Source organism: Corvus hawaiiensis, chromosome 3, assembly GCF_020740725.1.
Source record: "Corvus hawaiiensis isolate bCorHaw1 chromosome 3, bCorHaw1.pri.cur, whole genome shotgun sequence".
Taxonomy (NCBI): domain Eukaryota; kingdom Metazoa; phylum Chordata; class Aves; order Passeriformes; family Corvidae; genus Corvus; species Corvus hawaiiensis.
Genome location: NC_063215.1, coordinates 70220716 through 70245649, shown reverse-complemented (window position 1 = coordinate 70245649; position 24934 = coordinate 70220716). Strand labels below are relative to the sequence as shown.

The following is a 24934-nucleotide window of genomic DNA, read 5'->3' as shown; positions in this document are numbered from 1 at the left end:
ACTTAAGCAAGACATTTAAATGCTGTAAAAATTAGCAAATTAATGGGTGGATTAAGGGAAAAAAAAGCCTCATTTCCTGTTTTGTAATTTACAGATATTTTTCCTGCTATTAGGTCAAAGCATAAGAGAGGGGTTCTGAATATGCAGGAAAAAACTCTCTAAACATGACAAGATTATTAAATGTTGAAATATCTGGGGGAAAAAAGAAAAAAATCTATCAAGTCTGACATTCAGAAGTCATGGATACCCCTTTAATATATAATATAGTATGCAGAAATGTGTCTTTTTCTTGCATAATCCTTTCTTTTTGGGTGTGAGCAAAGTGACCTGTGGTCAACAAGAAAGACAGACTGTCTTCAACTAATAAATTATTTTGAAAATTTGAAAATTAAAAACTGAACAGTGATAGAGGGATACAGTAAATAAGCAGTTTTGTTAGCACTGCATTATAGGTGGTGTAACCAAGGAACAGAGGCAAATTGATTGAAAAATGTAACAAAATTTATGTCTCTTACAAGTTTATCTCATAGCTTATCTCCTGTCTTATTCCCTTGAATGTATTGCATTTTGTCTAATAAAGGGCTAGGAAACTTGGACTAATAATGAGATAATTATTAGATCTTTAGATGTGGCGAAGAAAGTCTTAGAAATATTTTCCAACATTTTAATGCATTATTTATTTTAGGGTGTATTGCCAGATGAAGTTAAAATAATACAGAAACTTCTGGCCAAATGTCACTTACAATATTCTTTTAAAATTGCTTCCAGATGTTTAAAAGAAAAATCCTTTTAGTATGTTCAGAAAGCCTGGAAAATTTTACATTTTGAATAAATTTAATGTTCAATCAGAAATCTTGTGTGTAAAAATCAGTAGAATTATAATAATTATTATTATTATGCTAAATTACACTAAAATGCCTTCTTAACACAGTTTGGGTTTCTTTTGTTTTGTTTTTGGTGGGTTTTTTTGAAAATACCTTTGTCTTTGAATGAGTGGGTGAAAAGAACAGGCAATAGAAGCTTATTTAGGTACAAACTGTATTCCTAGCTGTTTTATACTCAAACATGAAATTAACTTTTTTACTCCATTTGTCTTTTCTCTTTCAGTATATCTATTTAATCTCCTTATCAATATAACATAAATCTATAAATCTGACCTTCGGCATCTTTTTACATTTGACATTTTAGAGCTTAAGCAACTTAACATTCTTACAAAGTAGATTTTACTGCAACCTGAGTATGTAACTAATTTTTATAGTCTATTTCTGGCTAAGTTCACAAAGCATTGTCATCTTTCAAACCACTAACATTTTCTCCTCTAATATATTTTATAACATATGCTTTCCTTTCATGTTCTGGTTGGATAACAAAAGAAAATACTTTGATCATAAAATCTGGCCCTGTAAGAAGAATAAGTATCTTCTTGCTCTTTAAAGGCTTTACTTCTCTGAATTGCTGTGACACTGCATTTTAGTTTGGAGCACTCCGCCACTCTGGACCTGTATACAATACAATTTTATATGGAATAGTTATGAGGGGTTTTTGTTACTATTCTTTTATTGAGAGTGTCTCCGAAGAAACAGAGCACAATTTCTCAAAGAATATAATAACTTTATGATTCAAAAAACAAAGGCTCATTCCAGGAGCTGAGAGACTAAACTCTATGCTAACTTTTGTGATGTCTTTGAAGAAGTTGTTTCATCTCATGGTAATGTCTTGGTTTTCCCTTCAGAACAATTGTACAGGAAATTGATGCTACAATAACAACTCATGGGTTTTGTACATACTTCACAGTGAAGCCAGCGCATATATATGTATACATATAATATATACATATATTTTCTTGAATGTCCTAATTATTCAGGCTCCAGATCATTTACAGTCATTATGTACAAATATTTTACATTAAAGACTTACTATCAGATACATTTCTTAAGAATTCTTTTTTCTATTTAGTATTTTTTACTTCAGATAGTTCAGGTTTTCAATACGCATTGTAATGCCAATACCTGTGTTCTGCATATAGCTACAAATTCTTATTTCTCTCTCATCACCTTGGCAGGACGAACTCTGCTGGAAAAGCTCTTCAGCCAGCAGGAAAATGCACCACAAGAAGAAGCAGAAAAACTCTGTTCTCGCATTATTGCAATGGGTCTTTTGCTTCCATTCACTGACTGCTTCAGAGAGCCATGTAATCAGAGTGCCCAGCAAAGCACACCCACGTTTGATGTAAGTACTGAAAAAGTTATCTTTTGCCTCTTTTTTGAAGCAGGACATGATTTGCTAATGGTTTATCCCTCCTGATAGAATTCTGTTTGTCATTTTAATGAAAATTGCCCTTAGAGTGACCATCTATTTTTCTGTGCTCAGGTATGTACACTTTTGTATCCATGTAAGCATAAGAACGTTCTCCTATAACTTGATTTCTTTTAAACTCATATCTTAGCCTGCCATACTGTTCTTCATTTGCAGTTTTCATTAAGGTGTCTTCTTTGAATCAAAGCATTCTATACGACCACCAAGATTTCTATCAATAGCTGCTTCTCCAAAAAATATAAATGAAAGGAAAAACAGAAAGCAGCATGTCACAAAATTTTACAGAACACAGACTGGATGTCTATGCTAGACTTTTTTTTTTCCTCCCCTGAAAATACTTTTTGATACAAAATAGTGCAGGGGTCAGTGCAAGTTCTCTGGCATTCCAGCTATAGTGTTATCTGTGCTTTCCTAAATATCTGTGTTTTCCTAAATAACCCAGTTTATCTACAAAATCATCCCGTGGTCCCTCTAACAATATTATATGCTTATGTTTTGGATTTGGTGTTACTATTTGTTTTTAAGATGCAATATTTGAAACATTTTTAACTGGTTTTTGAAATTAATTGAAAAATGCAGGTTAACTATAAAACTGAGCTTACTCAGGCAACTTAAAATCACACAGCATTTGAAAGTACTTGGGGTTAAATATGCTCATAAAAGTTACTGCAAAAGACAAGTTTCTTATTTTTCAGGTTGTTTAAAAGAGTCTGGTAATGTTTTCAGTTCTACTGCTGTTGCTATATATTCAGCAATGTCCTTTAGAGTATTGAATATCATATCCCTAAAAAGCTTCTCTGTTATAAATAGATTTTTTTACCAAATTCGAAGTTTTGAAAGAAGCAGAAAAGGCTCCTTTTTTAACTGATATACCATGCTTTGTGTAACAGGTATTTTAGTTACTTAGTTTAGTTAGTTTAGTTTAGTTAGTTTAGTCTTTTGTTTAAAGTATCTGACAGGAGGGACATATTAGTAGCCTAGTACCGTGTCAACCATCTGTCAAGGTCAGGAATTTAAGATGTTGCTGGATTAGCAGTGTTCTTAATGTGACTTGGTCTATCAGTAAGCCACAAATGTCACAGCTTCTGTGACTATTTTTCTGTATAAATCCACTAAATAGATCACACTCCTGGTAAAACAGTGTCAGAAGTGGTGTATGGCCCTGTTATGTAACCAATAGTTCATTCTTCTTCAAGGGAGCACGCAGCTGTCTTGAACACTGGGATCTCAATAACTGAATTCCCCATGGTGCAGAGCTGAGAGCTGCTGATATTGAGTTTTGGAATATGTTTCTGCTCCAGCCTTGGTGACCACAGTACAGGAACACTGATCAGTTTATTCATTACATGTTCTCTGAAATGAAAATATTTAGGCCTTGCAGTATAAATTCTAATGGCTGAAAAGTTGAAAATTCTCCATCTCCTAGTTTCTTAGAGTAAATAAAATATTTTACAGGAATAAATGCTAATTATTACGTAAGGGAATGAAAAAATTCAAAATTAGCACCAAAAATTATGGTGGTGCTGAATATTACTTAAAAAAGGACATGTAAGGTTGGTGAGTCGTGTCCTCTTTTGCATCTCTCTCCATGTTTGTACCTTGGGGTTTTTTTTCTTATTCACTTTTTTTTTTGTTCATTTGCAATTTTTAAAATTCATTAGAGCAAGACTTGAATGTTGATCTAACAGATTATATCAAAGACACAGGAATCAGACTATCCTTAAGTAATACCTAAATTTCACCCATCTAGAATTAAGAGGTGCATTTTTTAACCTTACTCCAAAACTGGGAGCAGAGCCAGACCCATATTATTCCTTCACCTCCAAGCTCATCAGACCCCCAGTTCAGTTTCAGATTGCCTCCAGCTTGTCAGATGTCATTTTCACTCAGCTGGAAGTGCCATCAGCAAAGCTCCTGTAGCTCTGTCCTGGTCCCTGCCACCTTGTTGTTCTTCCTCCCTTCTTCATCCAGCTATGGTGCTTGCCTGTTCCTTAATGTTACTTCTTTGGCTGTTTTGATTTTCATCTTAGTCTGGTGCTTGTAAAGTCTCTTAGGTCACTCCTTCAGAATATATAAATTTTTTGCAGAATTTCCAACAATTTTTCCACTGAAACCCTTCTTTGAATCCTGCCTATTCTCCTATTGTGACATATCCCTTGTATTTCTGAACTTTAAAGTACTATTTTTTTTACATTGAATAAAATCCATTATTCCCTTAAGTGTGGTCCCACAGACTTTATTTTTTGAAGATGCTGTGTTACAGTTTATGAAAACAATTCAGTAAGTTTTGTTCACTATCTATTGCTCATGGCTTGAGATGAATATAAACAGATTATTTAAAAGTCCTATACCCTCACTTTGATCCCCTTTTCTGGATTGCCTGTAGTGAATTTAATTTAACGTGGCTAATGCTGAAATCTCTTTAAATGTTTGCAATTGCACATTCTGATTATATTCTCATTTTCTTTATTATTCGTGCCTGCTGGTCACCTCTACTTTTCCCTGTCTTAGAAATGTTTATCCAAATCTTGTGTCTGTTTTCTCAGTAAGGCAAGAGATCTGGTTTGCTTTTCTTCTCCCAAGATATTCCAGGCTTCGGTGTAGGCCATTTAACAATGATACATGCCCTCTTTTTGATTTCTTCTTGTATCCTATTTCTTTCTCTTCCCTTCTGTCTGACTGCAATTAAGCAGTGCATTAAAAGTAAAGAGAACTTTCACAGCTCTTAGTTTCTTGGGCTAGTATTCTAATGTCTCCTAGAAGTTAGTTTAATTTAAATTCTTGGCATGTGTGACTCTGGTGTATGCTATGCTTTGTGGATATGGTGCTTACTCCTTTTTTCATATATGGTAAACGTGAAGGATCAATAAATGCCAAATGAGAGCACAAATCTTCAGAGAATTAGCATCTGTCATCACATTTATGCTGAGGACAGTGTCTAGTTTCCAGAGGCTTATATATTAGTCAGATCTTTGGATAAATTTTAATGATGATTGGAGGTGGCATGTTCATGAAGTATCTCTGAACTTTTTGTCAAATTAGCCCAAAGGACAGAAATTTTAGAACTGTTTGAAGACCTTATGAGAAAACTTGCATGCTCAGTCTTGGCATGTTTTATCATTTCTTTTGAAACATGATGGCAGTTGCCCAGAATAAAAGATTAGTCTAAAAAATAAAAGTTGAACAGAGCTTTAAAGTAACAGAAATAGACAGGGCTGGGGGTTTTAAGATGTTTGCCGTTGAGAAACGGTGGAAGCTTTGGTTATAGCTCTTCCTACCTACTCTTACAATGTAAAAAAAGTATCTTAAAGAGTAAGTGAATGTTCAGTGGCAGGTTCTCTGTCTAGAAATATGTTGCCCTGACTGCTAGTTTCCCATTTGCTGGAGAGGTGCTAATTATTGCTTCATGTATGTCATGATGACTTACTCATCAGGCTATCTTTAGTCTTTCATGCTTCTGCTAGTATATTATAAAAGAGAACCAGAAGGTTGAACTAAAAAATAAATAAAATCAAGTAATTAAATGGGTAACTTAGATTAGCAAAAGCCTACAGAAAGCATGTTCTCTGAAAAAATTTCTTGTCTTTTGAATAGCTGTCGACTGCTTGCCTTTTAAATTTTTCCTTTTTTAGCAGTTGTGAGTTATTCAAGAGGGTTTCTAAAGATTCAAATTAAAATAAAATACCTTCTGAGTGAATGATATGAAAGAAATTAATGCCTTGTGAAAAACTCTTCCATTTGTAAACTGAAGAATCATAGAATCATTAAGGTTGGTAAAGACCTCTAAGATCATCAAGTCCAACCACTAACCTGGCACCACCATGTTCACCATTAAAGCACATTCCCAAGTGCCATATTCACATTCCTTTTGAACTCTTCCAGGGATGGTGATTCTACCACTTCCCTGGGCAGCCTGTTCCAATGCCTGACTACTCTTTCAGTGAAGAAATTTTTCCTAATATCCAATCTAAGCCTCCCCTGGCGCAGCTTGAGGACTTCTCCCCTTGTCTTGTCTCCTGTTAGCTGTGAGAGCTACCAATCTTCCTACATGTAGTGCAGCTGTAGTCTTCAGCTTTTTAGCATGTTACCTCATTATATTTTCCCATTAGAGTAGAACAAACATGAAATTGTCTTGGCTAAGTGGTCCATCTTTGGCAAGAATGTAACAACAGGCAAGTTTTGTCTTCACCTGTTGGAGGATTGCAGCTTTAACAAGGAGAGATCTCATCCACTTAGGTTCTCTCTTAATAGTCTCAGAGAGCCATCAGTAATGTGTATAAATTATACATATTTGCATTAGAATTTGAACTGTTTATACATCAATTAAAGAAGCTGGCATTTTCCTATCAGTGTGAGGTTTCTTTAACATCTCAGTGCTAAGAAATATCAACAGGACTTGGTGTTAGCATTTTATCCAGTAGTTGCAATTAGCACACACTGTGGATGCGTAGTCCCTAATTATGACTTCCCATTTCAGATTTTCCAGTTCATGTTGTATAGTCTTAAGCTACGGGCAGTTTGTTATTTCATAGCAAGTTTCTATGTTTTTTCTGACAAACTTTTTGAGTAACTTTGTGTTGCTTCTGAGCAATAGGTTTAAAACACTTAAACTCTTAATGAAAACTTAAATAATTTTGTGATAGGGGCTTTTTTTATAATTTTGTAAGTGCTTTTGAGAAGAAAACCAAGCACACCTTAGTATCCATACCGTATTCCTTGTCTGAGGAACATAATCTCTATTTCACACTGAAGGGTCTAATAACTGCTTCTTTTCAAGTGGCACTAACCAGAAGTACCATCTTCTTTCATCTTTCTTTGTTTCTGGTTTGATTTTGACTGGGCTATCTCTCTATGTCTCTTTTCAGTGCTTCTGTTTAATCCTCTTACTGTATTGAATACAGCTCTTAAGGCCTTCTTGATTTGTCAACAATTTCAGCACATTCTGTAATGAAAGGGCTAAATAACATCACCTGGATGGTACCTTTCTTTGCCATGCTATGATGTGATTTTATAGAGTCGTGTTTGACAGTTTGGGATAGGCACTGCCCCTTGTGCCGTTTGTAGTTATGATGCCTGACTAGGCTGTCATCTGTTTCTGAAATAACTCTTCCCCAAGGAAGCAGAGAGACAGAGAGCATAAATGGAAAACACTACAAAAAATGGTTGTTTTCCTATTATCTCCTGGCCACCTGTGGTGATGCAAATGCTTTCTAAGGAAATTAAGATGCTGCTTTTTTTCTGCTGAGTAGTAGCAGATGGTGGAACTTTGCAAGTCGGAAGAAAGAGAAATTAGTGACGTGAAGGCTTGACTTAATTTGAACTTATTTGCACTGCTTGTATCAGTCTGAAAATTAGTGGGTAAACAGATTGCAGATAGACTCCTTTCTCAGAAGGCAGAGAGCCAAAATACCAGTGATCATTTCTTTACCAAAGAACTTTCCCAAGTACTGACACCAGCTAGGAGAACTTCAATTCTAAACTGCAGCACAGAGCTGGCAACAATGCATGCAGCATTTCTTCAAGCCTACTTTCAATGCTTGGGCATATAATGTATAAGACTGAATGTAGTCCCATTTTAGGAAATCTGTCAGAGCAGTACCTTGGAGTCAATAGTGAATAAGACTTTAAAAGTGAACAAGTGAAAACTGTGGACTACAGCAGAGAAAACAGATTATTAATCTTTGTTTGTAGTGTAGGTTACCATGGCAGTTCATTTTGACTAAACCAAAGCCCCCATGCCTCCTCTTCCATTGCCCAGTCATACTTTGTGACACTTTGTCTTTTGTGGTGAGCAACTCTGAATATTCTTGAGTGTAGTAAAATAGAAACAGTTGGTTGATCATTGGGCTGAAGTATTGCTTTTATGCTGCTTTCCTGCTCCCATTTTTCTTTTTTTTCAATTTTAATTACATATTTATTTAGAGTTGTTAGCTCTGGCCCTGCAGCTTTCTACTCTTTTTACTCCTTTTCTTTTTTTCTTTCTCTTTCTCTTTCTTCTTTCTGCCTACTTGTGGTGATGCTACTGTATACACTTTCAACTGAAATGCTTTATGTGTGGGATGTTGCTAAGTTTTCAGGTTTCTTTTTGCAGTGAACATTTCTTACCTGCTTGTTCTGAAGAACTGCTTCAAGAGCCATATACTGGCTGTTAAGTTTATACCACCTGTTTAAATTTTTTAGTATCATTGTGCATATGGTGAAGGTGGTGGTCAGCCTGTCACCTCAAGAGATGTTTATATTCTATGACTTTCTCTAGGTTAGTTCTCTTTCTTCAGAATTTCATTCATAAAAAGATGTTTTATCTTGCTTGGAATTGTGAATAAATGGAGGGTTTAATTTGCATATATTGCATATCTCTCTTTCAAATAGAGTTTTATAGTAGTAAAAATCACATGATCAAATTGCATAGTGGTGAAAAGAATTTTCTAAGGAAGCAGTTTGATTTGGGTAATTCAGATTTTTCAGAACCCAAACTTACTGAAGAACTGTGTCAGTGTAAATGAAAACAACTCCTGATGAAGGAGCTTCTTGTCTTGGCTTACATTTTCTTGTGAGTCAATGAGAGGACAAACCATCAGGTCATGTCAGTAATAGCTGATAACCTCGTGGTCTTGGCATGCAGCCTTCCAAGTGGGTGTTCTAGTTGGATGTGTAGAGAGGCTAGGTCTTGATCTCTTTTCTTGAAGGGTAGCCACTGTTCCCTCTTCCAAGGAAAGTTTACTGTAAGCTCACCAGTTGAACCTGTTCAGCTACATTAAGTGTAGAAGTTGCTGGGGAATAGGAAAACCAAGACAACAACTCTGGAACAGAATAAGAATAGATGTGGAAATCTGAAATTTACTTTCCTGATTTCCTTTTCCCGTGAGTGTTCTAACTGCAGGGCTATTGGCTCTCTTTACCTCTCCTGGAATATTGTGTTGAATCCTGAGCAAAGTTTGATGCGATCAAACATATTTTTTCTCTCTGGTTGAGAAGGTTGAAGTCATTCCATGGGAAATAAATGTTTCATGATCTTTGACACTTGAAGTGTTTTTAAATTCATTGTTGAGACACACTGGTTCCCTGAAAAGAAAAAAAATCCCTTGACTCAAGTAAAATGCTTATGTAACAAATTTAGTTCATGAGGATAAAGTGCTGCTTCAGCAGCACATTACAGTATTATGAAGGACTTGCTCTTTTCAACCTTGGAAAGCATCTGTGCTCACTAGTACAGCCAAAGGTAGCACAAGTTGAGGGCCATGTTTAATTACTGCTCTGGTTCTGTCAGTGGCAAGACAGAGCTTTGTTACTGAACCTGTCCTCAAAAAGTAAACCACTTTCCCCATTCTTAAATGTATTGATTTCTTTATTTTAAAAGCTGCTTAAAATAAAGCAGTCTCCTGCTGCTAAGAGCATTTTGAGGTAGTCTGGCTCTAGTTTCTCAAACTAAAACCTTGGTTCTCCAATTAACTCTTTGTCTGCAGTGGAGAGCATGCAGTTGGCTTTCTTTCATTTTAGAGGCTGTATACTTAAGTATACTAGAATGAATAAACCTCCTGAATGGAAAAAAATTAATTCCTTCCATGCACTTGAAACAGACTAAATGCCAAGAAATTATATACAAATGTGGACAAGCTCTTTGGAGCTCTTAGCCTGGAAAACACCTCTGAGATGGAGTCTGGGCCCTTCTCATCCCAAGTAACAAAAAATGTAATTGCTCTATGCATTTATCTTGTTCCATCTTAAATACAGTTACACTTTTTCCTCTTCCTGTTCTTGTTCCACCTTAAATTCAGTTACACTTTTTCTTCTCCACATTCTTCAACCTCTTCCTACTGAAAAAATGTCATCCAGACTGATTTGATGAGTAGGAACCTTCTTGTAATGACTGCTCTGTGTTTACTCCTGCCCCATTTATACTCGCCTGTGAACACGCCAACACTTCTGTTCTCCCTTTTCAGGATAACTTCGAATGTTTATGGTTCTAGAGAAAAATTTTTCAAGTGTACTATTTAAAAAAGAAAATCTCTGCCAAATAGAGCCCTATTGCATCACAGCTCAACACAGGAACCACTAGGAAAGTTAGTACAAATGCACTGTCAAGTAAGAAAGTTTAGAGGTACTGCTAATGTACTTTCTCCCTCTACCGCTGTAGAGCATTGTCCTGCTGTACTGCCTCACCTTTCCCATCTGACTGTGCTTTGGTTTTTTTCCTTGAGAATTGTCAAAATACTTCTGGTCAGATTTTTTTCCCCTTGATTCTCACACTGCTAATTCATGCTTTTGCAGCCATTGGGGGCGAAAGTGTATACACCTATTGCTATTTGAACTCCACCTCCTATACCTCTTTTAAACCTTTCTTACAATGGATATTTTTGTTCTTTGAACTGGAAGCAGATAAACAGCTGATTAAAAACAGAAATGACATTGAGCAGAAGGTTGTATCACCTATATATCTCCAGGAGCAACGCAGCATACATTCAAGGTTGCATGTTATATTCCTACAGTGAGGAATACACTACTCTGTAACTCATTCTGTGGCCCAGGGAACAAAACTGTTCTTTCTATGAAAAATGTATGACCCCTCTTCAAAAATCTCTAGGCCCACCAGAATCACTTCAGATGTTTGCTGCAGGTCTAGCTCATGGCCATAGTTTTGGGTTCACTAGCTCCATGTTATTTTCTAGAGTAGCTTCCAACATCCATTTGCATCTTTAAAGATAAGCCAGAAAGAATCTACAGCTCAAGCAGTGAAGGAATATATTTAATATTTAATTTATTATGTACTTGAAGTGTAATGCTGTGGTACCAGAGAAGGAAAAGTTGTAACAAAAAGCCATTCTCTGTGCATACTGAGAGCTGTCTGGGAAGAGAGTGAGTTAAACTACAGACCTGACTCTCTGCTAGCATCTATAAGTGGTAAAGTGTATATTGATTAGGTACCATCAGATCCTGCAGGCAGTTTGCCTCGCCCATGTGCAGATGCTCTGCACTTTTGAGAACCAGTAGAAAGTGCTGTGTAAGGATGTGTGGAAATGAGAACTCTTCTTGACATCATGTTTAGTGTGCTGGAGTCAGACAGCTTGAAGATTCCAGTGTCTGCCCAGAAATGAATCTGAATAAATAAGACTGGGATCATTCATTACAAGGATATATATGTAATTTTTTCCCTCAAAAGAGAAGCTTTAAAAACTGAATAGTGGAGTTTGAGCAAGATGAAGTGGAAATTCCAGATGTATCCACAACTTGATCATGGTAAGTGTATTCACTGACTGTATGTACAATGATATTTAGTAAAAATTGCATCTGAAATGAAAAGATTAAAGGAGAAAAGTTGAATGTGGAAATCTAGGTTCATGGATGATTACTTTGCAATTATTAATACTAAAAACAAATCTGGATTTTTTCATTTGGATTATTTTGTTTCTTTTGCTTCAACAGGACTTCAGCAACATAGAATTGGCTGCATATATCTTTCTTCAAACTGTTCTAATAATCATGCACATTTATGGCATTATCAGATTTGAAAAAGGAGAAATGAGATGACTTAGTATATTAACTGACAAGGAGCTAAAGACAAAACATAAAGGGGATTAGGTTTTGGACTGTAGTATCAATGTGTAGGAATTAGGACATTAAAATGATTTGTATTTTTGAAGGGCATGAAAGTAGACAGGGTTAATCTTTTCCCTTTTAAAGTGTAATTTATGGACTATCAACTTGCCTCCAGAGCTTCAGACTACCTTTCTGTCATGAGGGTTTTTCATATTTTAAATTACATTTACAAGCTTGCAAGTAATCTGAAAAAAGTTGTTGTTAAATACCTTGTTTATGTGTTGAAAATGGATATGTTTTCATTGTAGTGCAAGTCGAAGGCATTTTTGGAAAGTCTACATTTACATCTGTAAATTTCCATTACATGAGGAGTCTATTCCATTGTCCTTCTCTGCACTGAACAGTGAATAAAAAAAATCCCCCCCAAATGCAACACAAACAAATAATCCTGTCTTTTATACTCACAAAGCTCCCATGCTGGGTTAAGAGTTGTTTATTGAGTTGTGTGATGTTTTAATTTATAACTGCTTGTATAGAATATGCTGTAAATTATATCAGCAAGAATATGGGTACTTCATATTTTCTTACCTTCATAATGCATACCATCTGTACAATAATTCTGAGATTCTTTTTTTTTTAAATGTATCTTGATTCATATGGACTAATCTTACTTCAAGAATCTGTCGCTAAATTATTGTATTGTGTCTTTCAAGAACCGCCATGGTGAAATGTCATGCCCAGGAACAGTTTAACTGTTTGTCTTCCTTGTTTATGCTATATCAATATTATCTACAGCCAGTTGTCTTTTGTTTTACTGCCCTATAACCCTACCTGTAATCCTATTGAAGTCATCTGTGCTTAGCCAGTTAACCGTGTGCAGAGCATGTTCTTCCCTGTGTTCCTTGGACTGTATAAGGTGGTAGAGTGGGCAAGAAAAAAATAGTTCTGGTTTGTCTCAATGACTTTTTCAAGTCTTACTTACCTCTGTGTTTTTGAGATTTAAATGGTGCAGAAACAAGACAAATAGCAAAATCCAGCACTTTTTCTCTGCACAGTATGTACAGGTAGGACTCTCCTCCTTTTTATTCAAAAAGTATTGGAAATTGGACAGAAACTCAGAAATACATATCCTCTAAAAAGCTGGAAATAGACAAAGGGAGAGAACTAAGTGACTCAAAGGACTGAATTAATCAAGCCTTTTCAGATGTTCAAAGAGAGTAGCATGGTAATGGGAGAAGGAACATAGAGTTCAGGGCTATGTAAAGAACCTGATGTTATTTTTTATTAAGCTTTTTATCCTTTTTTTTTACCTCTAAAGTCAGTGTACGTGTCTGGATTTTTGCCATGTTTTTCCTGCTGGGAAGGTCTAATGAGCTTCCTTTGACCCTGACCAAGGCACCCTCTGTAAAACAAAGCTTTTTACTTTATAACCAGTATTTGTTTGTTCCACATAAGTTGCTCTCAATAGAACATTATCACTCTTAAAACAATTTCTTTCTAGGCAAGTAGAAACTTAGTCACATAGAATAGTGATTATCCCAAAAACAAGCATCATTCTTCTCCCTGCATATGCTTCTCCCTGCATATCTTATCAAAGTTTATTATCTGTCAAATTAAAAAAAAAAAGTTTTAATCTAAAAATTAAATATGTACTGGTTTTTACTCAGGCCATAGCATGAATGAAGTCTAATGAGCATCATCTTTATAAGAAGGTATTACTGTGATATGATTGTATTTTCATCCTGTAACTCGATTTTTTTTCTAGTTTTGTACTACAACATTTGCATCTTTCCACATCATTTACTAGGTTACTCGTGCAATTGCTGTAAATGATCTCTATAGAATTTAGAGTCTTCTAAACATTTAATCACAAGCTGTGCGTGTTGATGCAGACTAGGAGTCACAAGAATAACTACCTGAATTGTGGTCATCTGAAATCTTGCTGTTAGCTTAAAGCATAAGTTTGCCCTAGTTTTCATCAGAAAGTCTTCGTGTCCTACTTTTAATCATAGACTCAAACTCAAAGCTATTGAGCAATAAGGATGTAATCTGATTTGAGCCCAGAGGACTGAGAACACCTTTAGCTGTTGGTTTGTTTGTTTGTTTTCCTTTTACTGCAAAAGAAAACCCACCTTCTTATCTGCTTTTCTAAAAATATTAAAATGGAAATGATAAATGTAGGACTGCAAAGACTGCATATATCAGTTTAATTTATGTTGAAATAATTCTGTTCATTTTCCTTGCTTGTATGTTTGGTGTAAAAAGTTTATGTATGGTGTGGACTGAAATATTTCCCTCCAACGCATAAAACCAGCCATATGTGATGAAGTGCAGTCATGATGGACAGAATGTGTTACCTAAGAAAAGAAGTGCCAGAGTTCCTTGCTCAAAAAAGTGCTGAAGTGCATCCTAGCATGTTGTTGTGTTGTAGAAAATTAAAAGCTTAATTTTCTGTTGTTAATGAACATAACTATTTTAATATCGATTTCTCTTAAGTCTTTATCAGACTGAAGAGCATAAAACCAAGTCTGTCTTGATATAGGGGATGTTATTTGTACTGAAAACAAAAGCTTAGATATTTTCACCTTGTCTTTCTATATGAACTTTTCAACCTTTTTTTTTTTTTAAATCACAGCAAGACCAGCTTTATACTTGGGCTGCAGTTAGCCAACCCACACATTCAACAGATTACATTGAAGGAAGCTTTCCAAGGAGAATTCCATCTGCATGGCCCCCACCCAAACCTCCAGATGAAGAACAAAGACTCAAAATTTCAGAAGAAGGTACAGTTCTTGGACACAGAGAAGATAAATATATAGTTTAGGGGAAGCTGCTGTGTTTTAGAATCTGAGATATAAACTTGGTATCTTAGCTACTAACAAACACCTGGTTTTGAGAATCTTGGATTAGCATCAGAAATAACATTAGCTAGTATGAATCTAATAAAAAATATTCACCAAAAATGCATTCTTTTTGTTAGCAACCAAGATGTGTACTGTGAGGAATGGATTTTGCCGGGTGCTGTGATCTTTATTCTTTTTCAGTTTACATACCTTCAGAGCTATTAGAAATGGGTTCTTTTCTCCTCTTAAAAATATGGAAAACTTCAGAAGCCCACTGGTGGTATACTGAAAGTTATTAGAGTGGTGTAAGGTATTCCTTTGTAGATTCAGCAGTCTCATGCTGACAGGGGTAGGAAAAGTGTATCTGAAAAAATAAATTGTAAACTTTGTTTACAAAGTCAGTTTATCTTAAAAATTGTGAGGTTATGCTGCCAGCCAAATTTCTGCAATCTTCTTCATGCTCTTTAAGATCTTCATTTAAGCTGAGCATTAAAACAAAACCAAGTAAGAAAAAAACTCCCCTGTAGCTGACAAATTTAGAAAATAATTTCAAATCTGTTTACTCTTAGTAGTGTTGATCCATAAATACCACAGGTTCTTGGAGGCTTTTCTTTCCATTAGTTAGTATTCAGCAGCTCTCAACACTTTAAGACTGCATTCATCCCCATGCCCTCCATGGAGAGCCACTGGGCATTCTCAGATTTTCCATTCCTTTCCACTCCTTTTCATTGCTCAGATTTGAAGAGTTAAGTCATTATTTCAACAGATCTCTTTGTATTGCTTGTAGGCTTTGGGTGGAGTTAATTTCAGATTTGCTTCTCTTTGGGACTTCTCTGCTACTTCCCCTGGAACATGAGCAAAGTATTTCTTGCATGGACACCTTTTACCATGGCAACAATTTACTTTTACTGGTATCACTTATTCCAGTGCTCACAAGCAAAATATCTGATACCCACAAAAATGCAGCACTGCTATATTGTTCTGTTCATGCTGTGGCTTTTACTAAATTAGTTCTATTGGAGATCAAGGAAACATTTCTGCACCCATCTCACTGATTCAATTCAGAGTGTGGAACACCGCAGTACTGGATTGTTGAGCTAGTCCAGTTTTTAACTGATGAGCTACTGTTTTATGCTGTATTCAATGAAAGTGCTGCCATACATGGTGGTAGAATTCACTGTCATGTACTCTGAGAGTTGTGTTTCTCAGCTTGGAGACTTAGCTAATGGATGTGTGATCACAGTATTTCTGAACATACTCTGCACTGGGAAAACGAAAGGGTGAATTTCAAATTAAATAATTTTGAGATTTTAGCCCAGCAGAGGTTGGTGCAAGGTAACAACAGTTTTCTGCTCTAAAATCTAGAAGAATGTTGATAACATAAAATATTTTACAATGTAAAGATACACTTAGAAGTGTATTTCGACCAAAAGGACAATACTTGTAAGTTTTAAATGTATTCATTTTATACACGGTTTGTTTCCATCCTATGTTGTTCTATTTATTATGCCTGCTACATGGATGTAAAGTGTACAGGAATTGTGTGTTCCTTATCTCAGCCACTGTCCTCTCAAAAAAAAAGCAAAAATACTAAGAAATAGAGTTAGAAAAAATCAAAATACACTATTTTCCACTTTAATGTAAGTAGTTCTTAAAATTTATTCATTGAAATTTCGGTGTGATTTTTCAGTGCAGGGCATGGAGGAAAAAGGAAAAGTTACAAGTTTTTTTGAATACAACTCAGGCAGGTGAATAATTTAACTTTCTTTAATTGTTCACATGCTTGCCATTTGGAAGAACCTGGAGGTGAGTGATGTGAAACCTGAGGATAAACACCTTCCTCAAAATTTGTAACTAAATTATTTTATGTATTTACACCTTTGCAATTTTGTAGGGGACAAATACTTTTTTAAAGGTTTAAACTATTGTGTGCAGGCTAGCTGTATTTTGTATTATATAGAATTATTGCTGTCTGGGTTACAGAGATATAGTAATACTAGAAACAATAGTTCCTTCATAAAAAACCCCATGCATTTTAGACAAAAACATGCATAGATTAACAGAGGAATGGAGCAGGATATTTTATAGAGTCTTTGCTTTTATTATATACGTTAGCATTAGAACAATAGTGGACCTCAAAGTTTAAGTAAGGCAAGACAAAACTCTCCAAGGTTTCAGGTAATCCATCCTAAATTAGCAAAGTAGTTAACCATGTGTTTAGTATAGTATGTATTTAATAGTCTTGCTGTATGCTCTGTATCATGTGAAGCATTGCTAGATGTGTGAAAAGGGGCCATTAGAGTGGTCAGGAGTTTTTGGGGTTTTGGGGCAGTGGGTGTGGTCAGGTTGATTGTTGTTGTTTGGGGATTTTTTTAGGTTGGCTATTTATTTTAAAATGGATATTTGGAAATACCTAATATGAATTTGGGTTCAAGTCATCAAATACGATAAAAACATTTTTCAGTTCTGGTTTCAGTTAAGATGGTGGACAAAATGAGCCAACATCACCAGTAAGACCAATGTGTATGGGACTAATTTTCTATTTGAATACCCCAAATCTGTTCCTGTCACTTCTTACAGCATTTCACTCTACCATTATCGCATCTCAGCACATTGCCTAAATCTAAACTCACCAGGGTATCTGAAATTCAATCACTTTAATGCTTTGCTGATGACACTATTCTACTTAACATATAGGAAAATGCAAGTAAGCAGGCACTAGACCCCAGTCATCCTGTCTCCCCTGTGACTGTTTAAACACTTGTGAAGACACTCAAAGATTATGCAACTTCTGCAAAATGAAACAGTCTCAGCCCACTAAATATCACTGTGGGTTTACAACCTGAAATCTAAGTTAGTCTCTAAAAACAAAAAACCAAAACAAAACACCAAAAAAATTAATGTTTGGTTTGGTTTAAAGGAAAGATTCATTTCTCATGTAGCACTTTTTTCCTTTCCCTGTTTTTTTCTAACTGTGGTGGTAGTGCTTGGGTTTTTATTTATCCTTTCGCTTAACTAAAATGGTTGGTTTGCTGGGAATAGATTGCATTTGCCAAATTTTGTCAAACTAACCTTAAAGTTAACTGCTCAAATCACCCTGACTTCAAATTATATTTAGAATCCTTTTTAGAAGGATAACATTTCTGAGGTAAAAATGAGCTAGACAATTCTGTCAAATTGTTTAATATTGACCAATACATAGGAGCAGTCTGTTCCTATTTTTTAAAGTATTTTTAGACAAGGGAAGTAGTTGTGCTAATTTACGTGGTAGAAAACATTGTCGTGAGGGTACATGCCTAATACTAGAAAATCAACATAGAATAAGCCTGTTGTGAGCAAAGATTGAATAGTATTAACATTTCCCTCACAGAGAAATCTAAAATCTAAATCATGAGTTATTTTTTCTTAGGTGCAGCTAATCCACATCCAAGTAAAAAAGTTGTGGATTTTTAATTTTCAGGAGTTGCAACATAACTCACACTTGCAATGATTCTTCCTTCTATGTGTTGCTTCCCAGCAGCTGGGATTGTCAGAAAGCTGTGAGGAGGCCAAATGTCTAGGAATTATGAATCCAGACGCTCTGGTTCACAGCCGCTTCACTCTTTCTGCAAATGGTCAAGAGATTTCTCTGTTGAATAGTAGTACCTTTAAACACATAGGAAGGATGCCACACATACATTCTCTGGGCAGGTGTAAGAAAAATACTTCTATTCTTGCCATGTGTAAATAATTAGGCTATGATCAGTAAAGAGGCATCATTAGCAGTAGCTCCTAAACTGATTAAAAGTCTTTGCACTGTGTAGTTGCTGTGGAGTTGTTTGCTTGTTTGTTTTCCTTCTCATTAGTTCCTTTTGGGCAAGGAAACTGAGGTGCAGTGAGGTTCTTTAAGGTCAGCAAAGTTTTAAAATAAGAAATACGATCTAATTGTGGAGTGTCTTATGTTTTGCTGCCCTTTTTTAGATCTGTACTACTACCTATGTCATTGCCAAGTTTTCAAATTTCTGTGGTAGTGGAGGAAACAAAAATGTAGTTAGCAACAGTCATCAGTTTTAAGGACAGTTAATTTAAGAGATAATTTGGAAAGCGGGATAGTTAATACTGTTTTTAACTCTACACTCCTTTCATGAGTTTCTTAATGTGTATTTCAAAAAATCAATGAATTTTTTATATATATAAGATTTTAAAATCTGTATCTTCTTTTCAAATTCAGAGTTGAAATCTACAGTCCTAGAAACAGAGAAGCAATGCATAGATGGTGTTCAGCGGGCACAGGTAAGATTATAACAGAAATATTTTCTCATTTTTTAAAAAGAGTGCAAAAAGAAGTACTTCTTTCAGACATTTTTGAAATAGTTTTGTGTACTGAATGTTCTGTATGAAAAAATTCCAAAGTGAGGGTGTTTTACGTGCTCCATAGAGTATCGAGGTATAAGGATTGAAGGTTCCTGCCTGCCTAAAGTGATTCTTACAAAAATGTTATTGTTCACTCAAAAGTAATTTAACCCTCTGATGGCATTACTAAGGAATAGTTATAAAAGATCTGGTTATAATAGCTAATCTACAAAGGTTCATGTAAGTAATAGTGGCAGGGATTTTTTTCTGACTCTCTCCTCAAGCTAATGGCAGTGGTAGTAAGTGAACAGGTTTAAAGGGCCATGCTGGACTTAAAAAGGAGATGGTCTAATACTGGGACAGTGGAGACATTCTGGGTTGGACTTGTGCCACAGAAATATAGTCTATCATATTTTTCCAGCATGTCACCATACATGTTCTATACTTCAATAAAGATGGTACAGCTTGATGGGGACTAAGGAACTTCAAATTCTGTTTCCTCAAAAGGAAACAGACTTATCTTACTAGGGAATAAGACTATTCAGTTGTTCTGGAAGTCATTAGAAGGAAGACTAAATTCTGAAATCTTCTTTTGAAACAAGGAGTGACCAAAAGCTCTTGGAATCTCTTTTCTTCCTCCTCTGTTTCCCTCCTTGTTTCCCCTTTTGGGTTTGTTTTGTTTGGTTTGGGTTTCATTTTCTGGGGTGGTTTTTTTTGTTTGTTTGTTGGTTTTTTTGGATTTTTTTGTGGGGTATTTTTTTTGTTTCTTTTGGTTTTTTGGCGTTTTTGTTGTGAGGTTTAGGGGTTTTTTTGTTTTTTGGTATTGTGGGGCTTTTTGTGTTAGTGACAAGACAATTCAAGCATCACTGCATCAAGTAGCATTTGTGAAAATGGTCGGTGATTTGCTTTTCAGGGGGAAATAAGGAATGCCTAGTTAAATACATACAATACATCATAAAAACATGATCATTAGACTCAAAAATTTAATTTGGGCTTGATCACGTATTCTGTGAGCCATGGGTGGGGAGAGTACGTGTATTAACTTTATGGCTTCTGTCTTGCCAAACAACTTTGAAAGAGTTCTTCTAGTTGGTTACCTAAATTCTGCTACTTTCATAATATGGAACATTTTAAAACTACAGCTCATTAATTAAAATAATATCACAAAATAATTCTACATTGCAGTATTTGAAGTTTAAACTAAAATATATTTGTCCCATAATATTTTTGTATTTCAGTCACCCAGGTTTCAGTAGCAATGGTTTCTAGTATTTATTGTGGAAAAGTACTTTTTCCCCATTCTTACAGAAAATTATTGCATATAAGGAGCATATTTAATTGGTCTCTAGTATTTTAATTCATTGCAAGAAATGACCTATTATAAATGGTTTTCTTATTGGAAATATAATTAATTGAAATAGGTTTATGAATACTTAGGTATTTTACTATTAAAAAAAAGTATTATGAGAATTACTATGAGAATGATGTTTAACCAGGAGCTCTGGAGCACTGTGTAATTGCTTGAACGAACGGCATTTGCTTCTGGTTGGCAGCTTTTCTGTATTTTTAAAACTAGTCTATTATGTTGTCCAATTACTGAATTCCATCTGCTAGTGTTTAGGAGATCCCCATCCCTCTTGCTCAGTGGTGATTTCTTATGACAGTAACATGAACTTCTTCCATTCTATACTATTACTCATCAATGACCTGCAGAACTAACAGGATCACCTCACTTGCAGAAAGTCATCTCAAGGTTTTGCTGTATTATGCCATCACCATTCTGGTTTATTTTGAAAATCAGAGTGGAAGCTTTTTAATTTGAGGAACTGTGTGTGGATAAAACTGTCATGTTGTCATGTGTTTAAATTATTTCCATGGTGTCCCAAGCAGTTGAGCATATTCTACCTATACATCAGTGTTTAACTATATAAATCTATGAAAGCATCCAGAAAGTAGAATGGCCACCATGTTTGTAGGTAAACCCTTTACTACAATCAGATCATTCTTGGTGTTATTTTTACTTTTTTGAAGTGATCAAATGCTATGACATGTTTCTATAAGAGATCTACCCTCTTTTGTTATTTGTCTACTGTTTTAATTTCTGAAATAAGCATGCATTGCCTGAAGTTAGCCTAGTAGGTGATTTTTCTCTTTTTCTTTTTATACATAAATGAAAGAGAGCTCTAGTGTAAAATTTGAAATTGATCAACTAAGTCTACTTACAGACTTCTTCCCTGTCCTTTTTCTGGGAAAAGACATTTCCCACATACTAATATAATTGAAGATTATTGGCCAGAACACAATTGTAACTTGATGTGCTGATAAATTATCTCACTTCTGATAAACAGTTAATTAAAAGATTCAGAATAATTTTAAATTAAAGGCACAAGTAATACAGCCTGGATTCTATACTCTCTTGTCACTTGAAGGGGCTTCTTTCTATATATCCTTTCCATTTCCTTATCTTTACAATGGTAGATATAATCTGCATGTTTTGCAGCATAATTTCTGCAGGTTTTTTAAGAGTGTTTTTTTGAGTCTAAAATACCTAATTTTTCAAAATTACAGCTAAAAAAAATGAGAACGTAGGGGTGTGCTTGTTTTTAGTACAGGAATTGTTAAGCGGTGGAAAAATAAGAAAAATTGGCAGCCATTTCAAGTCCTGGTTTTGAAATGCCAAATAGCAACGATGTCTGCTTAGTCTTCCCAGTGTGAACAGAGAAAGTTTTGTTAGGCTTAACTCCTTTAGTGAAAGAAGAAGAGAAAAATTGAATGTCCTAATTTAGAAACTCCAACTTCAAACCTGATCTTTAAATTTGACAGCCATACTTTGTGCAAGAACCAGTTTCTGCTCTGTTTGTACTCCTGATCTTTTGTACTATCCTCACAATTTTCCTTACATTTTAACTCAATTTTCAAAGTTGCTTGATTTTATTTATATGGTAGGTAAAAACAGACTCTTAGCAAAAAGAAGAACAAAAAAACCCCCATCTTTTAATTGAAAAATGGGTACATGAAAACTAGGCTTTGGTTAGTAGTGGGACATCACAGAGCCAGAAACCTAAAGTTGTTTGAAAGGCACCTAAAGCACTGTCTTATACACCTTATTATAAAATTATTTTAAATTTCTATTTTTGATCATTTGTGATGAGAGTCTCTTCTGTATACCACACAATTTTAAAAACAAAGCCCTTATTACATTTGTTTAATTGTCAACATCCAGATAAAATGAATATTTCATGTCACTTCATGCCTGGTCCCTGTAATCCCGTCTTGGGAGACAAGTTTTTGCCAGACTGTTGCAGTCTCTACCAGTTTGGTTATAAGATAGTTTACACTGACTATTTAGACTATATTTACATCAGAAAATCTTGTCATCAAAAAATTCTTATGCTCATGATGCTTCCATCTTAGTTGGGTTTGGTTCACCACATTTTACCCAACAAATAAATCCTCAACCAAAATTATATGCCGTTTTGGAATTCCAAGTACTTCCACTGGGACTAAAAGCCAGACAAAATTTTGGCAGTTCTGAGGTGCTGAAGACTGGTTTCTACTGCATAATCTATTGGTGCACTTTCCAGCAATATCATAGGGAAACAATGCTAATCTTAAAAAACTTAAATTACAAGGCAGGTTTTGCCATCTTGAAGATACTTTCTGCTTCAAAAAAACAGACTCGTGGAGTGTATCTTTAGAATATTCCTAAGTGGCCCACTTTACTAACTCCTCTCTCAGCGTCTCAGTAGGAACCTTTCTTCTTATGCTAGATTTAACTATGAATTATTATAATTCCTTTGGGTAATAGCTTAGTGATATTGGAAATGTTCCAATTTTGACACTTAGTAATACAAGAAAAAAGGTTCTGAAATCCTTTAAGATAAATACATAATCAGTCTATTTAGAAAGTATAAAACATTGATGGGACTGGAATTTACTTTTCATTATTATAAAATGTCACTGCTAGAATTTGTCTCAGAAACATGCATGCTGCCCAAAACACTCTCTTAAAAGAAATTTCAGAGATTATTCTTTACAGGTGAAGGTAAGATAAAAAAGGTAGATGAAAGATTAGTCTGAAATGGTGAAATACAAAAAAGACTTTTTAAGAAAGATTTTATAAACCTGCTTTAGACTGTTATGACACTTTTAGTCTGCTATAAAACCTGTTTTATATTGGTATTACATGGTTTTCATCAGCACATAGACCAACTGTAGACAAGACTAGTGAACCACTGGCTTCAACAAGAACTTGAGGAAAATTGGGAACTCTTCCTCTATTGGCTTGCAAACTGTTCTGTGGCTGTGGCTCTTTTAACACTGCTTGATTTTTGCATGTTCTTTCTTGAGATATTTACTAAGAAAAAACCTGGGAAGAAGTGTCACTCTCCTTCTGTCCCTTTGCTATTTGATGGGTTACTTTTCGTAAGGGGGAAGAGAAGGCTTGTGGAAGCAATGAACATTTACTCTAAAACAATTCTTTTCCTACAGAGATATGACTGCCAAAGTCTTAGATTTGAGCAGGGAAAAATAAGTTACATACTTGGGTTAAAAAAAAAAAGCCAACCAACAAAAATATATGACATATTCAAAGGGATCTACTATATACAGTTTTCTCATTGAGAAAATAAAGAATTATGAAAGAAGCAAATATTTTTGTAAGTTTCCATGTGAATCAAATGATACTGAATAGAGTTTTATATCTTCTTTTAAGAACTGTATCAGTGTAAACTTTCTGCAAAATCATGCCAGCATACCCAAATTTCAGAATATAAAAAGTTAAAAAAAATCAGATGTATGTATCTGGGGGTGTCTTATCTTGCAAAATATACACCCAGATTTGTAATATGTGATGTGGAGGAACTTATATTCTAATTCTAGGTCCAATGTTAGAATTGGGATATCTTAGCTTTAAGCAGATGAATATCAGGAAGCATATGTAGACAAATAGTGTTTTCTTGTTAGCATTCAGAGTGAATGATGCTTTGTCAGAAATGTACAGAAAGGAAATAAAGTTTGTATGCAAAGAGGTAATACAAACCTGAGAAGACTTTAGTGCCAGGGCCATAGGAACTGCTGAATTGTAGAGCATTTTGCTCCAGCAGTAAAGGGAATCTAACTTTGTGGAACTTCACCCCAGGACAAGTTAAGTGCAAATCAAGTCGTTCATGTTCATGAAACATAGTTTTTATGGAGAAATTTCAAGTTCTGTTGATGGACATCTTAGATTCTTAATATTAGAATTTACTTTTCAGTTCAAAAGTGCTGCCATTTTCAGGTTTATTTTTTTGTTTATTTGTTTTCAGAAAGCCTAACAAGCACAATCAGATTTTTTTATTTCCTAAAACCATAGCAGTTTTATTTCCTAAAACCATAGTCTAAATTAATGAGACTTTTTGAAATACGAAGTGAGATTCTCTGAGTTGAGACCTTAATATAGCTCAGAGACTGTCCGTTCCAGTCTGTGCTGCTTCCTGCACGGCTAGTAGCCAAACTTTGTAATTAAATACTTTCATCTGATCATGCTGGGGGTTCTTAGGCCGTGAAGGAAGGATGAGAACGCAAATAGGAATATTAGAAACGAGGGAAGAAGTATTTCTTTAGAGTCTGAACATCCTAAAGCAGTCTGCCCAGGCAGCCACTAGATGGCACTTAAGCATTTTTGAATGGACAGCAAGGCACTTGAAAGTCAGTCCCGGGCGGTCCTGCAGACACCCTACGGAGGCTTTTTTTTTTTTTCCCCCCCCAGTCAAAGGGGTGGCTTTCTGCTAATTGATAAATTAGCCTTTAAAATGTGCATACACTTGCGCTGTTTAATCTAATCAAGATTTAGCAATCCGAGCATCTCTCAAAGCAGACCCTCCAACCTCCCAACCCCCCGAAATGTTAAGTATTTAGAAAGCTCTGTT

The 24934-nt window shown here is 35.2% G+C and overlaps 1 protein-coding gene across 10 annotated transcripts in view; it reads left to right on the top strand.

The window, feature by feature from the left end:
* The window catches only part of FMN2 (formin 2), a 167520-nt gene that overhangs the window by 30445 nt on the left and 112141 nt on the right, over positions 1-24934 (top strand). For 8 of the 10 annotated variants that reach the window (XM_048299836.1, XM_048299838.1, XM_048299835.1 and 5 more), the window contains exons 3-6: positions 2063-2229; positions 14486-14633; positions 16491-16499; positions 18904-18965. In XM_048299836.1, coding sequence (XP_048155793.1) covers positions 2063-2229; positions 14486-14633; positions 16491-16499; positions 18904-18965 — 386 coding nt within the window. The remainder of the gene's footprint in view (positions 1-2062; positions 2230-14485; positions 14634-16490; positions 16500-18903; positions 18966-24934) is intronic. The other 2 variants (XM_048299832.1, XM_048299834.1) reach the window with 1 other exon arrangement.